At 40.9% G+C, this 25,395-nt stretch overlaps 1 protein-coding gene across 3 annotated transcripts in view; it reads right to left on the reverse strand.

Annotated features, from left to right (window-relative positions):
• Nucleotides 1-25,395, reverse strand: part of LOC143749653 (ly6/PLAUR domain-containing protein 2-like) — a 549,686-nt gene that overhangs the window by 149,589 nt on the left and 374,702 nt on the right. The window contains exons 1-4 of one of the 3 annotated variants that reach the window (XM_077242078.1): nt 15,210-15,340; nt 15,015-15,125; nt 14,785-14,901; nt 14,262-14,448 (exon numbers count right to left, since the gene is read on the reverse strand). The exons of 1 other annotated variant lie outside the window; for it this stretch is intronic. In XM_077242078.1, coding sequence (XP_077098193.1) covers nt 14,381-14,448; nt 14,785-14,901; nt 15,015-15,125; nt 15,210-15,258 — 345 coding nt within the window. In that variant the 5' untranslated portion in view covers nt 15,259-15,340 and the 3' untranslated portion in view covers nt 14,262-14,380. Of the gene's footprint in view, nt 1-14,261; nt 14,449-14,784; nt 14,902-15,014; nt 15,126-15,209; nt 15,341-25,395 lie in introns of those variants that run through there. One more of the 3 variants, XM_077242079.1, reaches the window with a different exon arrangement.

Genomic DNA, 25,395 nt, shown 5'->3' on the forward strand with positions numbered 1-25,395 from the left:
ATGAACTTCAAATGATCCTAGTACACTGTAAAATAATTTGTTGCTGCATTAAATTAAGTAGGCCTATAATCCAAATGGCTGTCCAGTCATATCAGCTGCTAAACCTTGAGTAGCAATGAATTGCTTTGACTTGTGAAAGTCTACATGTGTGACTGTGAAACTACATAGTTAATGTAAAAAAAAATATGTTGCCATGAGTTATTGATCACATTTCCCCCCAGTGTACTTCATTGTAATGAAATTGTGTTTTCCTCTTTTGTGCAGTATTAAACAATACACCAACACTTTTATGTGTTCCCAAGCAAGTGGCTGAAGCATGTGCAGTAAGTGGACTTTTTCTAATGTTACATCAAAAGGGAAGAAAGTAGCTACAACACTTTGTAATGCCCCCCCCCCCCCCCCCCCCCCCCCCCTATTATTTCTAATATGAGTTGCAGGAGTCCACATCTACAGAAGAGTCTGCACAAAGCAGTGATGCAGAGGTGGGCAGTGTTGTACTTTTCCTTTTAATTTTTGATGCATAAGCCATGTGTTTGACAGGTTTACCCCTACCCCTAGAAAACAGAGTATTTTGAAAATACTTGACCACATAAAGAAAAAAAAACTGGCACTAGAGATAGAGTTGCTTCATAGGAACTTCAGAGTAAGTGCTAATATATTATTTCACACAGAGTACAATATATATTATTTGCAGGCAAAAGATGACTTGATCACTGGCTTTTCTTTACAAAGAACAATTAAAATAAAAATCAAGGAACTAAGCATATTTGTCTTGTCTTTTATTAAACATTAATTAAATGTTTTATATTTTTTCTGATGGTGCAATGTTGTGTAATATGGCCCATGCAATGTCACAGGCCCTGTCAGGTGCAACCCTCAGACTTTTCAGACACTTTAGTTGGCCAAAGTTCACTTCATTGTGTGCCCTTGTCCTGGCTAGAGCTGCATTGTAACTGGTCTGGGGTTTGGGTCAGGGAATGGGGTCATAAAACACCTGTCTCCAAGCAGGATCCTGTTGTAATCACCTGTTTAATGGAAAAATTCAGTTCTGTTAGGATAAGCATACGTGTATGTAATACAGTGAGCTTGATATTTATATTTTTCCTTACCACGTTCAAATAATGTGCATAAATCTCTGAAAATTCTTGAGTCATGCACAGATCCTGGCCATATTTGTGATATGGAACATAGTCACACACCATCCAAGAGATTATAGTCAGTCAACTGCCTTTTTAAAATTTGATATAATACTAATCTGGATAAGAATCGCAATAGTAATTGCCTGCACTGTTATTAAAGCCCGACTCCGACGAGTCGAACATTTATGCTTTTCCAACAAATTAATGATGTAAACGACATCACGAGTCATGAGAAAAATTATATCTCTCAAAAAGTAGCCTACACTATCGCGCTGCGCTAAAAGACTTCCCGTATCAGCTCCACTTAAAAAGCCGCGATCTAATCCTGTTTACATGAAATAAGCCTGCTCGCGAGTAGGTTCAAGCTGGCGCACCTGTTGCTATGACAGCAAGTCCAGGATGAGCGTCGAAGAACCAAACAATCCAAGATCATGCCAAATCGCCAACAATCAAATCCAGCTAACTGAGTTAGCGACGTACGAAGAACAGGCCCCTGAACACACACCTGAGATTGTCATCAGTAGCCTATCATGTCTGTCAACAACCCGTCGTCCAGATCCAGTTCCCCTGTCTTTGCTCGTCTTCATCGCCTGCACGGAAACCCACTTCAGTCACCATCCAGCTCTGCATTGTTCAGTCACCATTCACTCTCCATTCCCGCTACTGCTTCACCACTCTGCTTTAATAAAGACTGTTTCAGGGCTCTCAAGTTTTATCAAAAGTTTAGAGTGAGATTTAGGGGAGGAGCCACCCAAATATTTGCAGCAGCGGTCCCTCGACCCAACCAAATTCGCCTCAATTTTTGCTAGCAGTTCAATTTTGCCTATTGTTCATAATTGACCAGCACAAATGGAAATTATAACAATTGTTAAATCTGATAAAAAGACAAATTCATCCAAATAAAATAAATAGTTATATATAAAAAAGACAAATTTATTGAAAAATAAAAATAAATTTGACCCCAAACAAGCCAACTGAACATCAGTGCTCAATGTACATAACATTGTGTCATAACAACTTGCCCTGAGCATGTATGTCAAGACCCAAACCGGTCACCTTTACAGGGGTCGTCGGATGCCCATCTTCCACAAGTTGGTATGATTCTTTTGGGTCTTCATGTAAAGTTTGTAACATACTTTGGTTAAAATTTCTCAATGGTTGTGTAAAACAACACCCTTTTTACCTCTTAAAAAACAGCTCTGTTCACAGTTACCCATTTCGGTGCATGTCTCTTTAAATGATAATGAGCAACAACTTTTTGGCTTTTTGAGGATTAAAAAAAGTGAATGGATTTTTTTCATTGCATGATGATTGTGTCCACACACTGCAAAGACACATTTATTTGCAAATACCATATAAAAGTGTGAACGGGTTGAAATGCGTGTGTCAATGCGTGAGACTTGAGAGCCCTGCTGTTTAACACTAGTTCCCACCTGTCTGTTCCCTTCTGTGTGTGTGATGCATATTTCCCCCATAACATATACAAACATCATCAACATAAAGGATTTGGGCCAAAAACATTTACGATACTATTTATTTAATCATAAACCGAGTAACAGAAAAGATGCTTTCAACCGATGAGTTCCTTGTTCTTGTGCATACAAATTAAACTTAAAATATTCTGTTTGAACTCCAAAACTTCTGTTAGATAGAAACCTGGAGATAAAAATAGGTAGACTCAACCCCTTTTAATACAAGTCTCTAAGAATCAGCATTTTGTGAGATACAAAACGGCTGCCGAGCTCTCAGAAAAGGACGGGACAGTCCAAGTACATTGATTTACGTGATGAGAAATTAGGCAGAAAATATTTATAATTCATTCGCATTCATTGAAGTGCTATTAAACCATTCAAGTGTGATAAGATGAGAAAAAATGTGTGTGTGTGTGTGTGTGTGTGTGTGTGTGTGTGTGTGTGTGTGTGTGTGTGTGTGTGTGTGTGTGTGTGTGTGTTTCTTGGAAAGCAGCGTAGAAAGGGTCTCTCTTTCTTTGTCTAGGAGAAAGGGTCTAGAAGGCTGTTCTGGGATGAACAGTGCATTTATCCGGAAAGTGGCCTTATCTCAAATTCTAGTATATTCTCATTGAATGATTGTTACATCACTCCTGGACCCTGTATAAATGCTGATGTATGCAAGTAAAAGCTGAGAAGGTCTGTGAACACCAATAGGCTTCATGTTCCTGACTCTCCCAGGCCTGTAATTATTTTCAATTTGTGAAAAAGGAACAAGAAAGGGATGAAATAATCTAACAATGACAAAAAAAAACAACAACCTGGTTTTGCCTAACATCATAGTTTGAGATAGAAAAAAGCAAAATGATAAGGTTAAATAACTTTGAATAATTCAACATAATGCATAAAAAATGCTATTTTTGTGTTATTTATAAGCCTGACGGGGTTTGTAACAAGAGTTAAATTCAACAAGAAAAGGAGATTTAAGCGACTTGCTTGTGGATGAAATATTTTGCTTATAAAATAAAGAAATTAACAACATGTTCAATAGATAACTATTTTGGGTTTTCGTAATTAAAAATAATTTAAGGATAAAATTTGTAGGTCTTAATAGAAGGGTTCAAATATAAAAACTTAAATCAACCCTACATTTATTAGCTATACTACAAACTCAGCATAAAGGGGCAGCTGTTTTTTCAACAAGACCACAAAATGAACAAGTTTCATCAATATCAAGATATTTACAGAGAGATTCGCTCATATCTTTCAAGTTGTTTCGCTTGAGATAATGTCGTAGGTCACATGATAACGTCAACATGGCAGATGTCCGGATCGCATTCATACTTTCACGCTTTCAGGCTATATAGTACCTACTCTTTTAGCACTCGTTAAGCAAGTACTTGATGAAATGAAGTACCTACTCAGTGAGTATGCGGTTTCAAACGCAGCCACTCTCTGTCTTTACACCCACTTGAACCAAACTCCGGGAATACATCATGAAAGTAGACAAGTGATCAAAAACCACAAGTGTGGCAATTTCTGACACATGCAGAAGGAAGATGGTCTGAGGCACGTTGATGAATTTATTCTTATGCGTTTAAACTACAATGTGGAAAAAGTTCATGATGCAGCATCTCCCTCTTGTGGCCTTGAGTTGCACTTAAATAGTTATCACCTTTACCCTCTTCACCTGTAGAGGGGGCACAAACATAAATCAAAAAATTTATTAAAATAACGAAATACATAATAATGCATACATTAAATACAAAACAGTTTATAAGCAAATACTTGGCTTCTACAGTTTTAATACATCAACTTATTATTTTTTTTGTAATATTTCAGGACGGACCTTTTAAAAATAACCACTGAGGTGCAGTGAATAATTTGATTTAATCACTTTTACTTATCGACAAGTTCTTTTAGTACAATGTGGTGTGTATATCACATTATCCTTTTTCTTGTTCAGCTACCGAAAATTAGAAAAACATTTAAAAAAAAAAATCAAATCATAAACAAGTAATTTAACTCAACAAATGTATGACAGGCAGTTTCATAAAATGTCTCCTGAAATGATACATTTCTCTCTTTGGTTTTGTTTTGTTTTTCTTTTTTAATCCAGAATACTGTAACTTTATGTCACGAAGGTCATCAAATTCTTTACAGTGCGATTTGCCAATGCAGGATCCTGATACTCTTTTTGTGATCCACTAGGAGAGATTTCAATGAGAGCTTCTTGCTCAGAAATTGGCAGGTATGTGCCGTGGCATGTAGAAATTTAATTGTGAGGGTGTGTGTGTTTTTAATGATCCATTTCAGCTCATTCACAAAGGAAAATACATCACCCAGATAGAGCAGTATTGTGAATCAGAATCACTCTTTGTTGTGTAACACAATTAAAAAGGATGTTCCAGAAAAACAGCTTTAAAACACAGCCATCGAACAACAGTATGGAGTAACAGTGTGACGTTGTTGATTCCCATTTCATTGCACAATGTAGACAACAAACAGAAATTTAAAAAACTTGCTTTAACAAAATTCACAATTCTCACAGCATCAGCCAAAACTTCCTTCAAACAGCCTGGCATTCCATTGGTGGCCAACGCCTACAGTGCTTAGCATAAGTGAATACAGAGATTAGCATGGTTTTATTTCAGCCTAATAGCTGGTTTGATTTAGCCTGGTTAAAAACCAGACCCTTCTCAGTCGTACCTGAGTTAGGGTCGGGGGAAGGTTCATTCACAGCTCATTTCCAAAGGGGCGTCACCAACGGACGTCACTCAAATCCCTCTGTAAGCAATTGCATTGACCTTAAAACCAATCCGATCGATCGTCATCTTGTAAAGCCCGCCTCAACGTTTGTGATTGGTGCCTCGATTTGGAAAGATTGGAAATGAGCTTGAATGGGCTCTTCGCCAGACTAACTTGCAGAGCAAATCTAAATTTGCCGGAAGTTCATCTGGGTTTTCCCAGGCTAGGTTTGATTTAAATTGAGAGATGATCTTATGGAAAGTGCCCCATGCTAGGGGAGGGCGATATCTTGATATTTAAAATATGTAGAGATATTTTTTAAACACGATATGGATTTTGACATATCGTATATATCGATATATTGTTTATATTTAATTCTGATTTCGCCACTTTGCTAGTTTTGCCTTCTCTGTGCTGTGCTCGCCCCCGCCTCCTTGCTTTTGTTCCCCCTCCCCTCGCGTGCAGTGTTGCCAATTTAGCGCCTTTGTCGCTATTTTAGTGACTTTTCAGACCCCTTTAGCGAATTTTTTTTCAAAAAAGCGACTAGTGACAAATCTAGCGACTTTTTAGACAAACCCCAGTAACCTCCAGATGATGCCAGTACTGTCCTGCGAGCGCGAGCTCTTGCTTTCTCCCTGCCGTCACTCTCTCTAACTGCGTCTACCTTGTTCAGTGAATGGCTGAGACGAGCAGCAGCAGATGTGTTGAGCGTGCGCCAGTTTTTTGTTTTTCCACGGACTTACCTGCTTCTCTTTTGTTTAATATTTGAAAAGTTTTGGTTGACCATTTTAATTTCCTTTCTTTTGCTTATTACTTGTAATACTCACTATTACAGAGCTTTCACCCAGTTCCCGAACTCTCTCAATTCAGTTAATTTTACACATATAAAAAAATTTAGTCATTCACTATATCATAGCTACTTGTTCTATTGTCTGACAAAAATAATATAGGAAATGAGAACAGCTTTATTGGACATTCGGCGACGGCTATATTATATTATATTATATTATATTAAAATACAGAATGTGAGCATGAATTTAGAGAGAAAACAAATTAGGCAGGCAGAAGCACTTTGTTCCTATATGCACTGCCTACCTTGAGTTGAGTTGTTTCATTTTTGAATGAAAAGAAGGCAATATGTATTATTTCTTCCTTTATTTTACAGTTAAATTATTATTTTTGTATGTCGCAGAAGCACTTTGTTCCTACATGAACTGCCTACCTCTTTGCACTTCAATAAAAAAAAGACTGTGGTATTTGGCATATTTGTTTTTGCAGTAGTTTTTGGGGGGTTATTTTTCCTGTGAAGATATCGAGATATATTTTTTTCTCCATATTGCCCAGCCCTACCCCATGCCAATCTCTAGGTATGGTGAAGGGAATGTGATGATGTGGGAATATTTTAATTCCAAAGGCCAAGGGAACTTTATCAGGATGCAATTTGTAAAGTGTGGAATTATGCTTTTATGTGAAGCAATAGTTTTAAAACGTCTTCTGCCACAGCGATGTGACGTGAAACAGTGTTGTCTGATGATGGCATCATCTTTATTGTTTTTTTGTTTGTTGCTTTTCCCCGAGCATTACACCAGCTATATCAGCAGCAGCAGGAACTTCTCCACAACAGTATGGGGTTTGACCGTCTTAGCCACTCACCATGTAGGATGCTTAATAGACCCTTCTTATTAAGGATTTCTGATGCTGTTAAAAGGGCCTTTGCTTCTTCTGAGATGATGGTCTTGGTAATTGTGAGATGTCGTTTTGGCTTCAGATGTATCGCTGTCAGTATCAATGTCAACCGTAGCATGCAGTGCACTCCCTCTCGCTACTGAAGTCCCGCTGTCAGAGGGACCTGGGGTACTGCTTACTTGTCCATCTGCATCTTATTCCGTCGTTACCTATAGCCGTGTGCTGTCGATACCAAATACATGCGGCAAGTCAAGATGTGCACTTACGCATGACACTTGAATGGATGCATTTTTTGACTACAAAATAAGGGGTAATTTGATTGGATGTTATGGATCATTTGACCTTTTATGACATATCGATTTATTTATTTTTTGTATACTAGAGGGGGCGTGCGCTTATAAATTTTACCTGTAAGAAACGCATGCTTAGTTGAATGTTATTTAAAGGGATCCTGAACTGCATTGTTTTATTGTTTTATGTTTCATGGGGTGCACTTAAAATGTCAGTATGATTTTTACATCAAAAAATGGTCTTCATTTAGAAATAAAAGGCATTTGTCCTGCCATGATTTTAATCCCCTAATTTGAACGCTCTGTTTAAAGCGGCGTGACTGCTGTGAGGCTTCAGTGTAAACGCCCACTGCTGTGATTGGCTGCTGTGAGACTTCAGTGTAAACGCCCACTGCTGTGATTGGCTGCTGTGAGACTTCAGTGTAAACGCCCACTGCTGTGATTGGCTGCTGTGAGGCTTCAGTGTAAACGCCCACTGCTGTGATTGGCTGCTGTGAGACTTCAGTGTAAACGCCCACTGCTGTGATTGGCTGCTGTGAGACTTCAGTGTAAACGCCCACTGCTGTGATTGGCTGCTGTGAGACTTCAGTGTAAACGCCCACTGCTGTGATTGGCTGCTGTGAGGCTTCAGTGTAAACGCCCACTGCTGTGATTGGCTGCTGTGAGGCTTCAGTGTAAACGCCCACTGCTGTGATTGGCTGCTGTGAGACTTCAGTATAAACGCCCACTGCTGTGATTGGCTGCTGTGAGGTTTCAGTGTAAACGCCCACTGCTGTGATTGGCTGCTGTGAGGTTTCAGTGTAAACGCCCACTGCTTTGATTGGCTGCTGTGAGACTTCAGTGTAAATGTCCACTGCTGTTATTGGCTGCTGTGAGACTTCAGTGTAAACGCCCACTGCTGTGATTGGCTGCTGTGAGACTTCAGTGTAAACACCCACTGCTGTGATTGGCTGCTGTGAGACTTCAGTGTAAAACGCCCACTGCTGTGATTGGCTGCTGTGAGACTTCAGTGTAAACACCCACTGCTGTGATTGGCTGCTGTGAGACTTCAGTGTAAACACCCACTGCTGTGATTGGCTGCTGTGAGACTTCAGTGTAAACACCCACTGATGTGATTGGCTGCTGTGAGACTTCAGTGTAAACGCCCACTGCTGTGATTGGCTGCTGTGAGACTTCAGTTTAAACGCCCACTGCTGAGATTGGCTGCTGTCAGACTTAAGTTTAAAGGCCCATTGCTGTGATTGACTGCTGTGAGAGTTCAGTGTAAAAGTCTTTTTTTTTCATCTGTTTAAATTATATTAAGCCCTAAAGTTCTGCATAATTATAAACGTCTATAGATAGAGGTTACACTCGTTCTGCAGTACCGTTGCTCTCACGGAACAGATAGAAAGGAATAGATTGAAATGATATGCTTATTTCACTTTTTTGTGTTAAATAAAAAGTACCGTCAGATTAAATCCTGCAGGTGTCAGTGCTTTCTCCGTCCATGGCTCCATGCAATCAATGCACATCCTTGAATGAGAGCGTATTTCTAGCACATTTACTTGAACTTCTTATGTAATATCTATGGTTTGGCCCATTTGAGAAGCAGACAAAATCAGAATTTAAAATGGACTGAATAAAGCTCTCTATGAACTTGACGTGCGATACCGTGCTGACTGACATGTTGTAACGTTCTGCCTAATCAAGGCACGATACAACACAAAACATTCGTTCTGACCCTCTATAAACGTTTGATAGAATTGCTCACAATGTTAACAAAACAACAAGCAAGATTAAATGACAACCCAAAGTGTACTAAATAGAAAGCACCGAAAATCAATACCGTATTTTCCGGACTATAAGTCGCTCCGTAGTATAGGTCGCATCAGTCAAAAAATGCGTCATGAAGAGGAAAAAAAACATATATAAGTCGCACTGGACTATAAGTTGCATTTATTTATTTGTTGTTCAAGCACCCATCTGTGGATTCGCTTCTCCAGCTCTGGCCATCTTGCTTTCAGCCCGCGATTAGCTTTCTTTGTTTTCTTCATTACAGTTAAGGGGGTCGCACACCATATGAGAAGCGCTGCGCCGCGTCTACGACAACTTGAGGAATCGCACACCGGACGTGCACTTTCTCAGTTTATGGCCAGCAATAGGACAGACGCCGAATGGCGCCGCCGGTGTGTGTACACTCATAGAGAATAATGTGTTCGAATTTTAAAGATGTGGCGTGACACGGTGCTGCCCTTTACGACCGGTGTAGCTACGACCAGTGTTGGGAAAGTTCATTTTCTACATGAACTAGTCAAAGTTCTGTTCACAAATTTTAAAATGACCTAGTTCAGTTCATAGTTCATACCTTAAAGGGTAAGTTCGGCGTTTTACAAGTAAAGCCCTGTTTTAAGATCGTTTCTGATTAAATCGAACGGTTAAGATGAAATTTGGACACATGCTGCTGTCCCGAGAATTTTAAGGTTTTTGTGTTAGCATCATGTGACAGCAGCATGTGTCCAAATTTCAATCTTAACCGTTCGATTTAATCAGAAACGATATTAAAACAGGGCTTTACTTGTAAAACGCCGAACTTAACCTTTAAAATTTTTAACTAGTTCATAGTTCTTTTTTTTCCATATGTTGCTGCGAGCTATTATTTTTCAAAATTATTGCCACAGCCCATATAGAACCACAGACAGCAATTATTTTATCGGCGGGCAAAGGTGGCACAGAAATGTAAGATCTTTCCCATCCTCGCCGACCTTGTCATAAAACTCGTTTAAAGGATCATACGACGCCTCCTTCAGTGGCAGCGCCAGGGAGGAGCTAGGTGGTGCGTAGCTCCCCCTATAATAGCCATAGCACCCGCCCAGCACCCCCAAGAAATGTCTGTAATTTTATATATTTATATTTTAATGTCATGTTTGAATAGTCTTTTTCATGTTGTTAAAAATGGGTATTAAATATGTTTAATGCCTTTGTTTAGTCTAAAATAACATGAGGCCCAAACAGGCGATCTTCTTTGGCCGTTCCGGGAGTCTCCGCATATTGATAGCGGCTCCCTGATGCCCGCAAATTAGTTCAAATCTCCCGCAATCTAGCGAGCTCCAAACGGTGTAGTGCGCGCGCGGCAGAGAGGGAGAGAGCGAGAGACCTTGCGTGTGTGTGCAAATGTGTGTGTGTGCCTCATGAAGCGCATGTAAGACGACACAACCCAAGGCCCAAATAAATGTATCTATTTATTAAGAATCAGTCTATAGTTAATTTATTGTGTGAAGACTTAATTTTTTTCAGCTACAGTACTAGGTCTATTTAACAGTAGCATTCAAAAAAGAAATGAAGCACTGTTTATTTTATTTGTCTCTTATAGTACTTGTCATATTGTTTGTAATTTGCTTTTTTGCTTATTTTTAATAACAAAGATACAAATCAATTAAATATCTATATTGTAATTATAAAATTACATTAAATAACTTGTTTCATGAAATGAACTTTGGTCATCCCAACTTGTTCAGAATTGAATTTATAGAAAGGGCCACCGGAGGAAAATAGGGGAGGGTCATGTCTTTTTATTCTTTGTTGAGGGGAGGGTCATCCAACTTTTTTTAGTCTGAGGGGAGGGTCACTTAACTTTTGTATTCATGAAAGCAGCAAAATTTCAAAGTGGCTTGTTTGGTGCATATTTTTTGCATGTTGCTTTATGTAGCTCTCTCGGTCTCGGTCCCCCATCGCTATCAGATGGGTCTGACCCAACAAAAATCCAGTTTGGCACTGTGTGACAGTGCGCGCGCACTTCAGTACGCGCTCACAAAAAGTGCATCATGTACAGAACGCCAATGAAATGTTTACCCGGAATAGCTTTAAAGCACGAGCAAATAATGAACTTTTGTGATTGCGAATAAGTGCAGTGTCCTATGAGTGTAACTCTACCGCGGCATTAACATGTGAAATGAATGTACGTTGAGTGTATTGGGACTGAGGCGCCAGAACTGCAGCTGATAGAATGTGCGCTGTACGATACTACCATATTTTAGTTTCCATTCTTATTGTGTTTCCACAACAATGTTAGTGAGTAAATCTACTGAAATTGCCACCATAACAGTGGAGTGTGATGTGTTAGACGTAGGGCTACCATATTTTTAAATTACTATTAGAATGATTTGAAGTTAACATAATAAAATACGCAGACCTACACCAAAAAAATTGTTGGGGATAAATTCTTTAAAATTGGGCAATTCCAGTGTTATGGACGTGACATTTGCAGTCAAAATTTGAAATATAAATTATCAGAAAATGCATTTAATACTGAAACGTCTGTTTATATATCCATACCCCCTTTATTAAAGGAGTCAAGACATTAGAAAAATATCAGTCTACACATGCGTTTTATATTTAATATGAGCAAAATACGTGACACAACAAATCTTTAACTTTTAGGTGGCAAAATATTTTTTAATAATTCTACGAATTAGGCTACACTGCGCAAAACAAAAGTAGGCTAATAACCAGATGAAGAAGGGTCGGCCTCCACAGAACATAAAATATAATTTTTTATTTTATTTTTCGTGTTCGCATTTATGAGGAAAAAAACAATGTTACGGACGTGACAGTTCTCCGTTACGGACATGACCGCTCTGAAAGCGACTTCAGAAAGCACAAAGCCTTTCTTTAAAGTAAATTTAGTTTTTTATTAATTGTATCTTAATTTTAATTAATGTTTCATCAACCATTTGCCTGGATTTAATAAATTAGAAGTAAATATAGTAGAAAATAGATCATCATGACACAGAGTCGCCGGCACGTTAACTGGACTCTCGTCTCATAAATGAACCGAAACTCAGCGTATAATGTACTTGCCTTACAGACGTGAGGAATATATAGAAAGCTTGATGTCTACTTTTAAACAGTACATTTAAAAACGAAAAACAGACTGCTCTCTGCTTATGTAGGCCTAATCCGTATGAAATCTGCATTTCTCTCTGGCGCGTTACTATGAAGATCGCGAGTCAGCATCGTCAACTTCATCTTGAAGCCGATACACTGACACAGAAAAACCTTGTTTATTAATAAACAATTAAAATCTCTCCTTGCTATATTTGACATATTCATAATCATTACTTTTGCCGGTTCTTTGTGGCAGCTTTAAGATACTTTATTGGGAGGGCCACCCTTGTTACATGAACGCGTCACCACTGCATCAGCACAGAAAACATGATTTTTTTTTTTTAAATCTAAAATAAAAAATCATGATACGAACCGAAATGTAGGTTTGGTCTATCGTTACAGCCTTAGTAAGATGAGAAAGCAGGAGTTTAGTCGTTTGTCATGGTTGTAAAAAAACAATGGCTATCTGAACATCTTTGCCAAGCGCAAAGATGTCATGCCTTTTTCCAGGGGAGGGTCATGCCTTTTTTCACAATCATTTTGGAGGGTCATAGAAAAATGTATTACTGGCGAAGGGAGGGTCAAGTCTTTTTTGACTACAGATCTCAAAACTCCTCCGGTGGCCCCTTAAATAAAAACGAACAGTCCCTTAGCAAATGTTAACATGATTGATTATAATGTCAATGTTGCAAACATCTTTGTAAGGACGTACACACTGGCACTTGCTAATTATTATTATTTTATTTAATAAAGGGGTGGGAATGGTCAAAGAGCAGGGAAGATACAAAGTTTTCTTTTTTTTATTTTTTATTTATAAAACAATGAATAGTTCTGTCATATTTTTCAGTTACTTTTACTGTTTTCGTTTTTTTCCCCATGGTATCGATTCAGTATCGGTATCGAGCTATTTTAGTCTGGTATCGTATCGAAGTCATAATTTTGGTATTGTGACAACACTACTCTCCTGTCGATTGTGTCGACTCCCATCTTGTGACCTGATTATTGTTTCATTTGCCCCACCTTTCCTCCCTCGTTACCTGCCTTGTTTGCTCCCTATTTATTCTCCTTGTGTTTGCAGTCTTGTGCTGGTGGCGGTAATGCACATTAAAAAGTTGTTTGCCAACCACCATTAAATTTTTTTTTGTATTTTGTTTTATTTTATTATTAAAATAAAGCCAATCAACTCTGCACCTAAGTCCTCGCCCCTTTCTCCATCCCCACACCTGACAGTTGAGTTTAAAAAAAAAAGAGCTTCCCCTCTTTGAAAGACCAGCAGCCGCCACTGAGATATATATATATATATATATATATATATATATATATATATATATATATATATATATATATATATGAAGTGCATTGTGAAGTGCATGAAATGTCTTACAGGTGTTTACAAGTAAATTGGATAAATAGATGTATTTCAATCAGCAAGGCAGAGGTCGCTGACTAGCTTGTTTGGCTAATTTAGTTAATCTTAACCTTACCTTCAACATATAGGTGATTTAGACCTTTATCCAGTTGCTGTGCCCTTTCAGCTCATAAGTTTCGACATCCTTCAGGTCTAGGTTGCTGGTTAACCGTAACAGGTTTCTTCCCATCAGAGCCTTGCTTTCGAATTCAACATAGCGGATGCGTAAAATCAGTGTATTCTCTAGCCGTTGAGCGCGCATCAGTTGTACATTCGTTACTGCTGTGCACTATGGGATTAAATGAGTGCACTTGATAATGTCCATTAAGGTTTCGGACACCACTAAAAATGGCTGTTCCCTCAAATACCGTAGTGTCCTATTTAAAGTCATAGGGGGCGAATCTGAACACAGGGCTTGTGTTCTTGCAGTCTTTGTCTTCGTGCTCTACTTATATACCACGACCCGTGACACTTACTAATTAAACCAAAAGTCAAACAAATTTCCAGTCACTTACTGAGAGAGATGTTTATTACACATAAGATGTTTATTACACACTTTTTAAAAAGGCAAAGTTTTTCTTTAATTCTAAATTACATTATGTAATAACTTTTTCTTTATGCAAAGAAAATTCATGTGGTAGTTTTAATGCAGTAATGTTAAAAAAATAATAATAAAAAACATATTTTCAGTTCCTTAAACCAAAGAACAGCAGAGCAACAAACAAGCTTTATTCAGATTGTGTATCATATTGAGTTTGTTTGATGGTCTTTGCTGTAGAATCTGAAGTTCAGCTGGACTCACTGAAACAGGAAGTAGAAGAGCAGAGGAGACACCAGCAAGAGGAAGCTTCCCTTATACACGCCATCTAATCAAGACAGGAAGGAAATTAGTATAACATTCCACTATAACTACTTAAAATAATAACATTGATAATAATAGTTATGAAAACTGCATGTTCATTGTTGATCAATTTATCACAGTTTTGTAAAATAAAAAAAACTCTGAAAGTACTAGACTAATTCATAAGCTTCTCCTTATAGCTACATTTACAGCTTTACACTATTTTTGACTACTTTTGATATTGTGCTGCTTATTAACAATCTCTTGTTCATATTGAATTATTGTTTGTATAATTTCCTCATTTGAAGGTTACTGTGGATGAAATCAAACTGCTAGCGCATGATCAAACAAAGGGAAATACCTGCGCCATTGCAAAGATCAGTGTCGCAGCAGGTCGTAGTCGTTGTCACTCCTGCTGTCGTTACAGTCCCTGATACACATTCAGATGCGCACCCTTTAGTTGTGGTCTTAAGGAAACCTGTAAAAAAATACATAAATGCCCATATAATAAGATAATAAAACGATTCCAAGTATACTTTCTCTCCAGCGGTATCACTTATTCAGCAGATTCCCACATTATACTGGACTTACTGATGGATGATCCAATCTTAGTGCTTGAACATTTAGAAACTTCAGCTGCACATGTCTCCACTTTTGCACAATCCGTCACAAGTGTGCAGGAGTAACACTTGAGAGAATAACCTTACAGACAGAGAAAGACATTGAGTTAGCACTCTACAGAATGATTAGCAAATAATACATTTCAATACTTGCTGTTTTCTGTACCTCCAGTGAGAGAAATGAAAAGAAGAACGACGGAGACCTGCAGATTCATCTTGTGTCAGGAACTGAATAACTGTACAGAAATAATGCTTCGGTTTCTTTTATGTCTGTTCAGAAAGGGGTGGGTTTAGGACTCTTTGTGACGTCCCTAATGAACTATGACAGTTACTAAGAAAAGGGAATCGGAAACTTAAACAGGTTGGGGCTCATTTAATTTTTTTGGAAAAGCGCTTTGTCTCCCTCCCAGTACTTCTCCAGGAGCATTTTGATGATTGCACAATCATTACATATTCCTAGTAATCCATGCTGCTCTTTGTTAACATATCTCAAATGTTGTCTCACACACATGCTCACTCAAATTTCTAACATTAAGGTTATTGTTTGAGATAAATCAATTATACTGTAACAAGAAATCCTTTTCTTTGGTTAACCGTTTTGGCAAACCCATTATACAGAACCTACACTCCAAAAATAGCTGGGTTAAAAACAACCCATTTGGCAACCCAGCACTAGCTGGGTAAATATTGGACATAAAAAATGCTGGATTAAAGTAACCAAGCAAGTTGAGTTAAACATTTTAACCCTGCAGTGTTGGGTTACACAATTTAACCCAAATTCTGCTCACACTGACTTGTATGGGTTATATCCATTTCAAGCAAATGTAATTTATATATTTTATTTAGGCTATATAAATTATTGAATTATATATATATATATATATATATATATATATATATATATATATATATATATATATATATATTGGTAATTCAGGAAGTGAATGGAAATTAAACAGTCTAAATCAAATAATAGTATTTTACGGCAAGTACATTAACAGCATCATTAAACATGTGCTGGGTTAATTTGTCTTCGGTCCTGAGGGAAAATTCCTGAGGTGATCTTCTTGAATAACTTTAAGGTTTGTATATCTGTGTATGAAATAATTACTGTACAGACTAAAAACATAGTTTCGACTTTTCTTTTTACAATTACATTTCCCGTTGTTTATTCCACTATTTCACAAATTCTAGGTTTGCTTGAGTTGCAGACCGAGTGAGAGACGCAACACGGAGATCATCTACCGTTAACGAGTGTCATGACAACGGCTGTTTCGATACAACCGGGGTTAAAATCAACTACAACTGCTATAGACGGTTTCAACGGCAACAACATAAACAAACGTTACTGCGCATGCGCGCTTTTGTGGCCCAAACTTAACTTCCGGTAGAATCGATAACAACAGAGTTCATCTGTAGCAGAGCCGGTCTTTCTACACAAGCAAATTACATTAGCTAGCAAGTATGTCTAGTCAGTATTATATGGGACTACCAATAGAAGAAAAGAGCCGTTACTTGGTCAAACTTAAATGTGATAACGTTACACTACCAGACCCGTTCAACAAAATTTTGAGGCAAACATTTTTTTCTACAGACCTGTCTGATTTACCGGGGGTCAGTCAGGTAAATATATTTGAATACTTAGCCGAGAAGGAATGTGTGTACACAAGTTCAAGGCATATCGTAGCTTGGATGCCTATAACTATTTTCATTCCGGAAAAGTTAAACAAATTCTAACACACACGGATGGAAATACCTGTATCGTTTACGGGGAAATCGAGGCGGGTCAGACGCTTTCAAAGAGCTACTCCGCCTGGATCATTGCAATGAAGTCCGGCGAAATCCAGAGTGGGCATTGCACCTGCATGGCAGAGTAAGTATGGCTGGCTAGCTAACGTACAATAGCATTTAGATACACTTTTTCAATACTTGCATTTATCCCGCCGATAAAATGTCTATCTGGATCTATGCAGCAATGGAGAGGTGTGTAGCCATGTGGGTACGATTTTGGTTGCTGCGGAGCAGTGTGTTCAGGATGGACTCCAGAGTGGCCCATCTGTCACTTCAAAACCAAGTGTTTGGTCACGGGTGACTAAAAAGGGGAGCATTTTAACAATTATTATATTTAATAATTATATCCTAGTCTTTTCAAATATCAGTGTACATTTGGTGGTATTTTGTACAACACTACATATGCCAATTTTCCTTAATAATTATTTTTATTATCATGTATATTTATGTATAATGTACATTTCAAATATCCTTTCAGGCTGATCCATAACCAGTAGCTCAGTGTGATTTCTTGAAACCTGGCAAGAAGATCAAGCTACAAGCTCCCCTCTGCCTTCTCCCACTAAATCCAGATGGGTCACCAAAAAAGCTTTTTAAAGCCCTGAAAGTAAGTTATAGTTCATATATCTTTAACAAATCAACTAGTCTAATGTAAAAGATTCAGAACATATATATGGCAGTGTAGGTAAGGTCTTTTCACCATTTACAGGTGAAACTAGAAAACGTCTCGGTTACGTATGTAACCCTAGTTCCCTGATTGGGAACGAGACGCTGCGTCAAGCTGTGGGAACGCCTCTGCGTGTATACGTCATGAAGCACGTATGGAATCAGTCCAATGGAGAGACGGAACGTCATAGGCGGGTGACGTCATCGACCAGGAAACTATAAAGCACCCCCAAAATACAAGCGCGACAGCTTCTGATAGGCCTGAAGGAAGCGCTAACGGGCATGCTGGGAGTATGGCAGAACGACGCAGCGTCTCGTTCTCTATCAGGGAACTAGGGTTACATACGTAACCGAGACGTTCCCTTTCAAGGGAACTCGAGCTGCGTCAAGCTGTGGGAACACCAATACCCACATCGCCATAGGAACAAATGACTGTCATGTGGGAATTAGCGCACAGAGGACGAGAGCACCTGCGTCCCAGGAGTGGAACTTAAGTCCAATTCATAGAACTTAACAAATGTATGCGGTGAGGACCACCCAGCCGCATCACAAACATCACTTAGCGATACTACTGACAACAATGCCTTAGAAGCAGCCATACTCCTAGTAGAGTGGGCTCGTACAGCTAAAGGTGAAGGCTGACCAGCCGACTCATAAGCAAGTGAGATGGCCTCAACCACCCACTTGCTCATTCTCTGTTTAGACGCGGGACACCCTTTCCTGGGTGGCCCAAAGCACACAAATGACTGTTCTGATTTCCTCCACAGGGCAGCTCTGTGGACGTAAGCGTCTAACGCCCTAACCGGGCAGAGAAGGTTAAGTTTCTCCTGATCTGATGACACAAAAGGAGGAGGATAGAAAGCCTGCAGCACTGTAGGTCTAACAGCATTAGTAGGGACCTTAGGGACATAACCTGGTCTAGGGTATAGAAAAGCCTTAACCATACCAGGCGAAAACTCCAGACACGAGGGTGCAACCGACAGAGCCTGCAAATCTCCGATTCTCTTAAGTGAGGAGATTGCAAGCAGAAAAAGAGTTTTATACGTGAGAAATTTCTCTGAAACTTCCTCAATAGGTTCAAAGGGGGCCAAAGAAAGGCCCTCTAGTACAATGCTTTTGCCAAATCCCAAGTCGGCACCCTCATACGAACTGCAGGCCTCAGCCTCAAAGTGCCACGAAGGAAGCGAGTTATAAGTGGGTGTCTCCCAAGAGAAACTCCACTGAAAGGGACATGGTAAGCAGCTAGTGCCGCCACATACACCTTTAGTGTGGAGGGGGATAACCCTGCAGAGAAACGCTCCTGCAGAAACTCCAGCACTGCACCCACTGGGCCGTTAACTGGGTCCTGCCGGTGTTCTGCACACCAAGAAGTGAAAAGTTTCCACTTCAGGGCATATAACTTCCTCGTGGATGGAGCTCTGGAGTGAAGGATGGTCTCAACAACCTCAGTTGAGAGACCAGATTCTATGAGCTGGGCCCCCTCAGAGGCCAAGCCCACAGTTTCCACAACTCTGGGCGGGGGTGAAATATCGTACCGCCCTCCTGAGAGAGTAGATCCCTCCTGATCGGAATCTCCAAGGGAGAGCCGTCCAGAAGAGATATTAGGTCCGCAAACCATACTCGGGCCGGCCAGAACGGGGCTACTGGAAGTAGGCTGACCCCGTCCCGGCGAACCCTCTCCAGAACTCCTGGTAGCAGAGCAACCGGGGGAAAAGCATACAGACGTGACCTCGGCCACGGCTGTACCAGAGCGTCCAACCCCAGAGGGGCTGGCTGACTGATGGAGAACCACAGATGACAGTGCGTTGTCTCCTTGGAAGCGAATAGGTCCACCTCGGCGCGACCGAAACTCAACCAAAGGAGCTCCACCACCTCGGGGTGGAGCCTCCATTCCCCCGGCCTCGGCCCCTGCCTCGACAGGGAGTCTGCTACCACATTCAAATAACCAGGAAGATACATAGCTCTCAGAGACCGTAACTTCCCCTGGGACCACAGGAGGATCTGACGGGCCAACTTGTAAAGTGGACGCGACCACAGGCCCCCCTGATGATTTATATACGAGACCACCGACATGTTGTCCGACTGAACTAGCACATGATGACCTCTGAAGTCTGCTAGGAAGTGTTTCAAAGCTTGGAACACCGCCAACATCTCTAGACAATTTATATGCCATGATAGATGATGGTCCTGCCACAGACCTTGGGCTGGACGACCACTCATGACCGCCCCCCACCCTGTGAGGGAAGCATCCGTCGTTAGCGTTACGCGACGACAAAGAGCCCCCAACACAGGCCCTTTGGATAGGAACCAGGTTTCTTTCCACATGACCAGAGCACGAAGGCAGCGCCGCGTGACTTTGATCGTGCGGAGGCGATTTCCCCTCGGGGAGAATCCCTTGGTCCGGAGCCACCACTGCAGTGGTCTCATGTACAACAGGCCGCAAGGTATAACGTTGGACGCTGCTGCCATCAGACCCAACAGTCTCTGAAACTGTTTTACAGTGAGTAGCTGGCCTAGCTTTACTTGTTTCATAGCTGAAAGAATCGAAGTGATGCGGGTCGGAGAAAGTCGCGCCCGCATCGAGACCGAATCCCAAACAACGCCCAGAAAAGTGGTCTTCTGAGAAGGAGATAATACACTTTTCTTTGCGTTCAGCCTCAACCCCAACTTTCTTATATGAGCGAGAACGACATCTCGATGCTGAACCGTCATCTGCTCTGTCTGAGCTAAAATCAACCAATCGTCGATGTAATTGAGGATACGAATGCCCTGAAACCTCAGGGGCACTAAAGCTGCATCCATGCATTTCGTGAAAGTGCGGGGAGATAAAGCTAGGCCAAATGGAAGAACCTTGTACTGGTACGCCTCGCCCCCGAAGGCGAACCTCAGGAACTTCCTGTGTTGTGGAAGGATGGGAATATGGAGGTACGCGTCCTTAAGATCTATCGTGACAAACCAGTCCTCGGATCTGATTTGTGACACGATCTGCTTGATAGTGAGCATCTTGAATTTTAGCTTCCCTACCGAGCGATTCAACAGGCGCAGATCTAAAATTGGACGCAACCCCCCATCCTTCTTTGGAACGATGAAATATCGGCTGTAAAAACCTGACTCCAAACTGGGAGGAGGAACCCGTTCTATAGCCTCCTTTTGAAGGAGCGCTTTCACCTCTTGTTCCATTACCAGAGCCTGCTCGTCGGCATGAAGGCGGGGTTGGCAGAACGGGCCCCTGAGGGCACCGAAGAAGAGCGGGCACCGTGTAATGCGGTGAACACCTCTCTTCCATGGCAGGGACCACCCTCAGCATCCTGATGCCAGTGGCGTCAGGACTTCTTCTTTGCAGAAGCCTTCTTGGCCATAATAACTGTCCTCAGATCAGTTTTGCCAGAAGACTTCGGCTGAGAGTGCCGCGTCTGGTCCCACTGTTTGGAAGGGGGAGCGCGAGACGCGACACTCTGCTTCTTTTGCGCCCTATGTGAGGAGCTGACTGACGGCCTGGACTGCTCCCGCCCAGCAGTACCGGGGACATGAATTTTAAGAGGCATAAATTTCTGAAACGCTGCCGACTGTTTCTTCTCTTCCTGAAATCTATCTATGACAGTATTGACAGAATCACCAAAAAGACCATGAGGAGAGAGCGGAGCGTCCAAAAGAAAAGCTTTGTCTTTTTCTTTCATGCCAGAGAGATTTAACCATAGATGCCTCTCTGCGGCCACCAGGGCTGCCATAGTACGGCCCATTAGCTTGGCCGACTCCTTGGTGGCGCGCAGAGATAAATCTGCAGCCTGACGCAGTTCACGAAAACTACGTCAGTGCTGACCTCTTGAGTGTCACTCACATCCTTTAATAAGTCAGCCTGGTATGCCTGCAAGATGGACATCGTGTGCAGGCACGCCGAGGCTTGACCGGCCGCCGAATACGCCTTACCCACTAAAGCTGATGTACTTCTAAGAGGCTTAGAGGGTAAAAGTGGTGCTTTAAAAGAAGATGCAGCTTCAGCAGAAAGATGACTAGCAAGCGCCTCTTCTGCTTTGGGCATCGCCCCATAAGATTTAGCCCCCACAATGTTTGAATAAGTGGACGTTTGATCTTTTTCCACGATCTCGAAACCTCTGTGTGGAGATCAGGGAAGAAGGGCAAGTACCGGCGTGGAGGTTGAGAACGGGAAGGCAAAAATCTTTCATCTAATTTAGATTTTTCTCTAGACTCCTGCCTAACAGCTGGCCACTCGATGCTTAATTTAGAAACAGCACTAGTGAGCACCTCCATAAGCTCCTCACTTTCGGGAGAGCGAGATGGCGAATCATCGACGTCTCCCGCATCCAGACTAACAACATCCAGATCCTCAGAACTGGATAGTTGCAGTACTGGGGCCTCAGTTCGGGGGGAAGAAACCGCAGAGCGTGCTTCCGAACCCGAGACTGAGGCACTGGATCTAACAGGTAAGAGCTGAGATAGGGCAAAGCCCGTCTCAAGCCCCGCTGTTAGATCCATCTGCGATCCCCACGAATGACGTCGCCGCTCAGCCTTGGCATAAGCGGGACCCGATCCGCGGGGATCGCGAACCGAACCACTCTCCTCAAAGAGTAATCGGCGGGAGCGGAGCGTTCTAAGAGGCAAACGCTCGCAATGCTCACAATCAGCCCCCTCGAGAGCTGACTGGGCATGCTGCACTCCCAAACAAACAACACATAAGCTGTGTGTATCCCCGCCCGTTAAATAGCGCGAGCAGGGAGGAACACACTTCTTAAATTGTTGTTCGCTCGCCATTGTCTCTCAATATAATACATATATATATATATAGTTTTTTGAAATAGTGAAACTCCTGCTTAGTGACAGACAAAAACACTTGAGACAGATCCACATATAGCGCTTACTGAAGGCATAGAAGCTGTCGTGCTTGTGTTTTCGGGGGTGCTTTATAGTTTCCTGGTCGATGACGTTACCCGCCTATGACGTTCCGTCTCTCCATTGGACTGATTCCATACGTGCTTCATGACGCACACACGCAGAGGCGTTCCCACAGCTTGACGCAGCTCGAGTTCCCTTGAAAGGGAAATTAGAATATCGTGCAAAGTTCATGTATTTCAGTAATTCAAATTAAAAGGTGAAACTAATATATTTTGTGTATATATAACTATATACATATGCATGATTATACTTATCAGAGGGTCGACATTTCTGTATTTAAAATCCTTTTTTTATTGATTTCATGTAAAATTGTAATTTTCTGAGATTTTGAATTTAGGGGTTTTCATAATAATCAAAATTATAACATTTGCACGATATTCTAATTTTTTGAGTTTCACCTGTATTTTAGGAAGTTGTGCCAGGCTGTGCTCTCTTTTCTGTCATGTGTGACAGCAGTGAGACAGACACAGCCTCTGAGTCAGGAAGTCAGGATTTCACCAGCAGTCAGGGAGAGCAGGATGCTCATGGAGAGGAACTCTACGTGTTCAGCAGCTTAGCTCAGCCCCACAGTGAGCATGGTAGTGCTCTGAGCTGTCCAAAGTGCACAACATTTTATGATGCCTTCATTAAACTGAACCCAGATCAAGTGGTGGAACTAGAGAGAAACACTAGAAAACAGAGCATAGAACCACTCTGGCATGATGCGCACAAGCTACGCATAACAGCAAGCACAGCCAGCAAGGTGCCTCAGCGTGAGACAACTGACCCGGCTAAGTTTCTCACTGAACACCTCTTCCCAAAGTTCCAGGGGAGTGTGGCCACAAGGTATGGGAAGGAAAGCGAGGGACTTGATAAGGAGCAGATTAGGGAGAGGGGCTGCATAGTGATGGACAAAGGGTTGGTAGTGTGTGCAGGAGACCCATGGCTGGCAGCAAGCCCTGATGGTATCATTGATGACAAGTTGCTAGAAGTAAAATGCTCTATCACACTCAGTGCTTGCACATCCCTTAATGATGCACTCACTGCCACAAACCAAGACATAAGAGTTGAGGGTGGGTAGTACATTGTGAACCCAAAAGGCCCCAGAGGTTACTACAGGCAGATACAGTTAGGGATGCACTGTCTCGGGCTGAAAACATCCTGTCTTGTTATTTGGACCCCAGCACAGCACCTGGAACTTGATGTGCCTTATGACAATGGTTTTGTCTCCAAATATATGCAAAGGCTACGTAGCTTTTACTTTAAACACATGCTGCCAAAAGTTGTGGATGCATTTGTAGAGGGAAGACTGCAGTTGAGTGACAGCTACATGAAAATAGTCTCAAAAGCAGCTTAATAGTGCTGATCTGAAATCAGGTTTACAAGAAAAATAGTTATTTTTCTTAAAGCATAGGTTGTTCCTGCCTTTTTGAGCACCAAGCTTTTTCACTTTTTACATCAAATACATAAATACATTAAAAACGGAAATCGTAGTCTACAGTACTTTATTCATCAGTCAATAAATCAGTTACTCAATAGTTGTTGGTGTTCATTACTGCATATATAAATTCATTTTATAATTACAATCCATGTGAAACATTGTGATACAAGTGCAACACTACAAATATCAATGCATGTGTTTGGTATTTTAATATATTTAATAATAAAAAAAGTAATCCCATAGGTAAAAGTATCAAATTGAAGGGTTAGTTCACCCAAAAATGAAAATTCTGTGATTAATTTCTCTCCCTCATTTCGTTCCAAACCTGTAAGACCTCCGAGAGTTTTCTGTCCCTCCATTGACAGCCTAAGTAGTTAAAAATAGCTTAATTTGTGTTCCAAAGATGAACAAAGGTCTTGCAGGTTTGGAACGAGTGAAATGAACTTAGCCTGAATGAACAACCGGCAACTTCACCTCAAACGGACATTCAAAATCGCCGCGCTTGGCTGCTCTGGAAGAACGAGTGAACACGTGACGCTCCCAGGATCGAGACACACACGCCTTCTTCATATCAGCCACACAAAAGACCTATAGATGTGCAAGTATTTTGTTTACTAAGCTTTCATAGCATCAAGATTTGTTTACCCCCATTTAGGGTGATGCTGATTTCTTGTGGTCTCTCAGAGGGTTTTGTCCAGGTGAATTTTGCAGAACTGTGATCCTTACGGATCTCTCTCTCTCTCTCTCTCTCTCTCTCTCTCTCTCTCTCTCTCTCATTCTCTCTCTCATTCCCTCTCTCTCTTTATTGATGCATTCATTTTCATTGTGTCGTTGCCATTATTGTGTTTGTAAATACATTTATTGTTTGTTATAACCGGTATACGTAACTTTGCCTTTATTAAATGCATTATATTCATTTATTGATTCTGTCTTTTCGCATATACAAGTCCCTTTAATGTTACGATCCAGCTACGAGCTTTAAAATTGTAGAATACTTTAAATAGTATTGTTACAAAACAGGAAAGCTATCTTTCACGGCCGGAAATATCGTCTTTTCCTGAAAGTCCCTTAAGGATAACTTCTCTAGGAGTTGATGAAGATCGCATGATCAGTTTGCTGGACAAACAGATTCATTCGATGACGAATTAATTCCCTTAGAAGTTATCCTGGGAACCTATATATTCTGGACAATTGGTATAGGAATCTTGAATTATAATTCGTTCTGATTTGATTATTGATATATATAATTTATCTTTTTTTGCCAATATGTGGGATGATTGATTAAAAATCCGTTGTATTCAGTCGTTCATACAGATTGGCAATGTATTATCCCTTTTTTGGGAGATTTAACATGTATGATTATCTGGGTCAAACCGTATGAATAATTATTAATTGTGAAATTACTAATTTTTGAATACGTATCCCCAAAGCCTGACCCAGGTTCCTTACAAGGCGTTTCATTTGATTTCATTCCTTTAGTTGGGTTTAGTTTAGTTTCCATCAGTTTTACAAAACACGTGTGCTCCAAATACTCACAATACAAACAAATACAGAACGCGCTGCA

Source organism: Siphateles boraxobius, unplaced genomic scaffold (genome assembly GCF_051911475.1).
Source record: "Siphateles boraxobius isolate OS27281-9 unplaced genomic scaffold, OSU_SipBor_1 25, whole genome shotgun sequence".
Taxonomy (NCBI): Eukaryota; Metazoa; Chordata; class Actinopteri; order Cypriniformes; family Leuciscidae; genus Siphateles; species Siphateles boraxobius.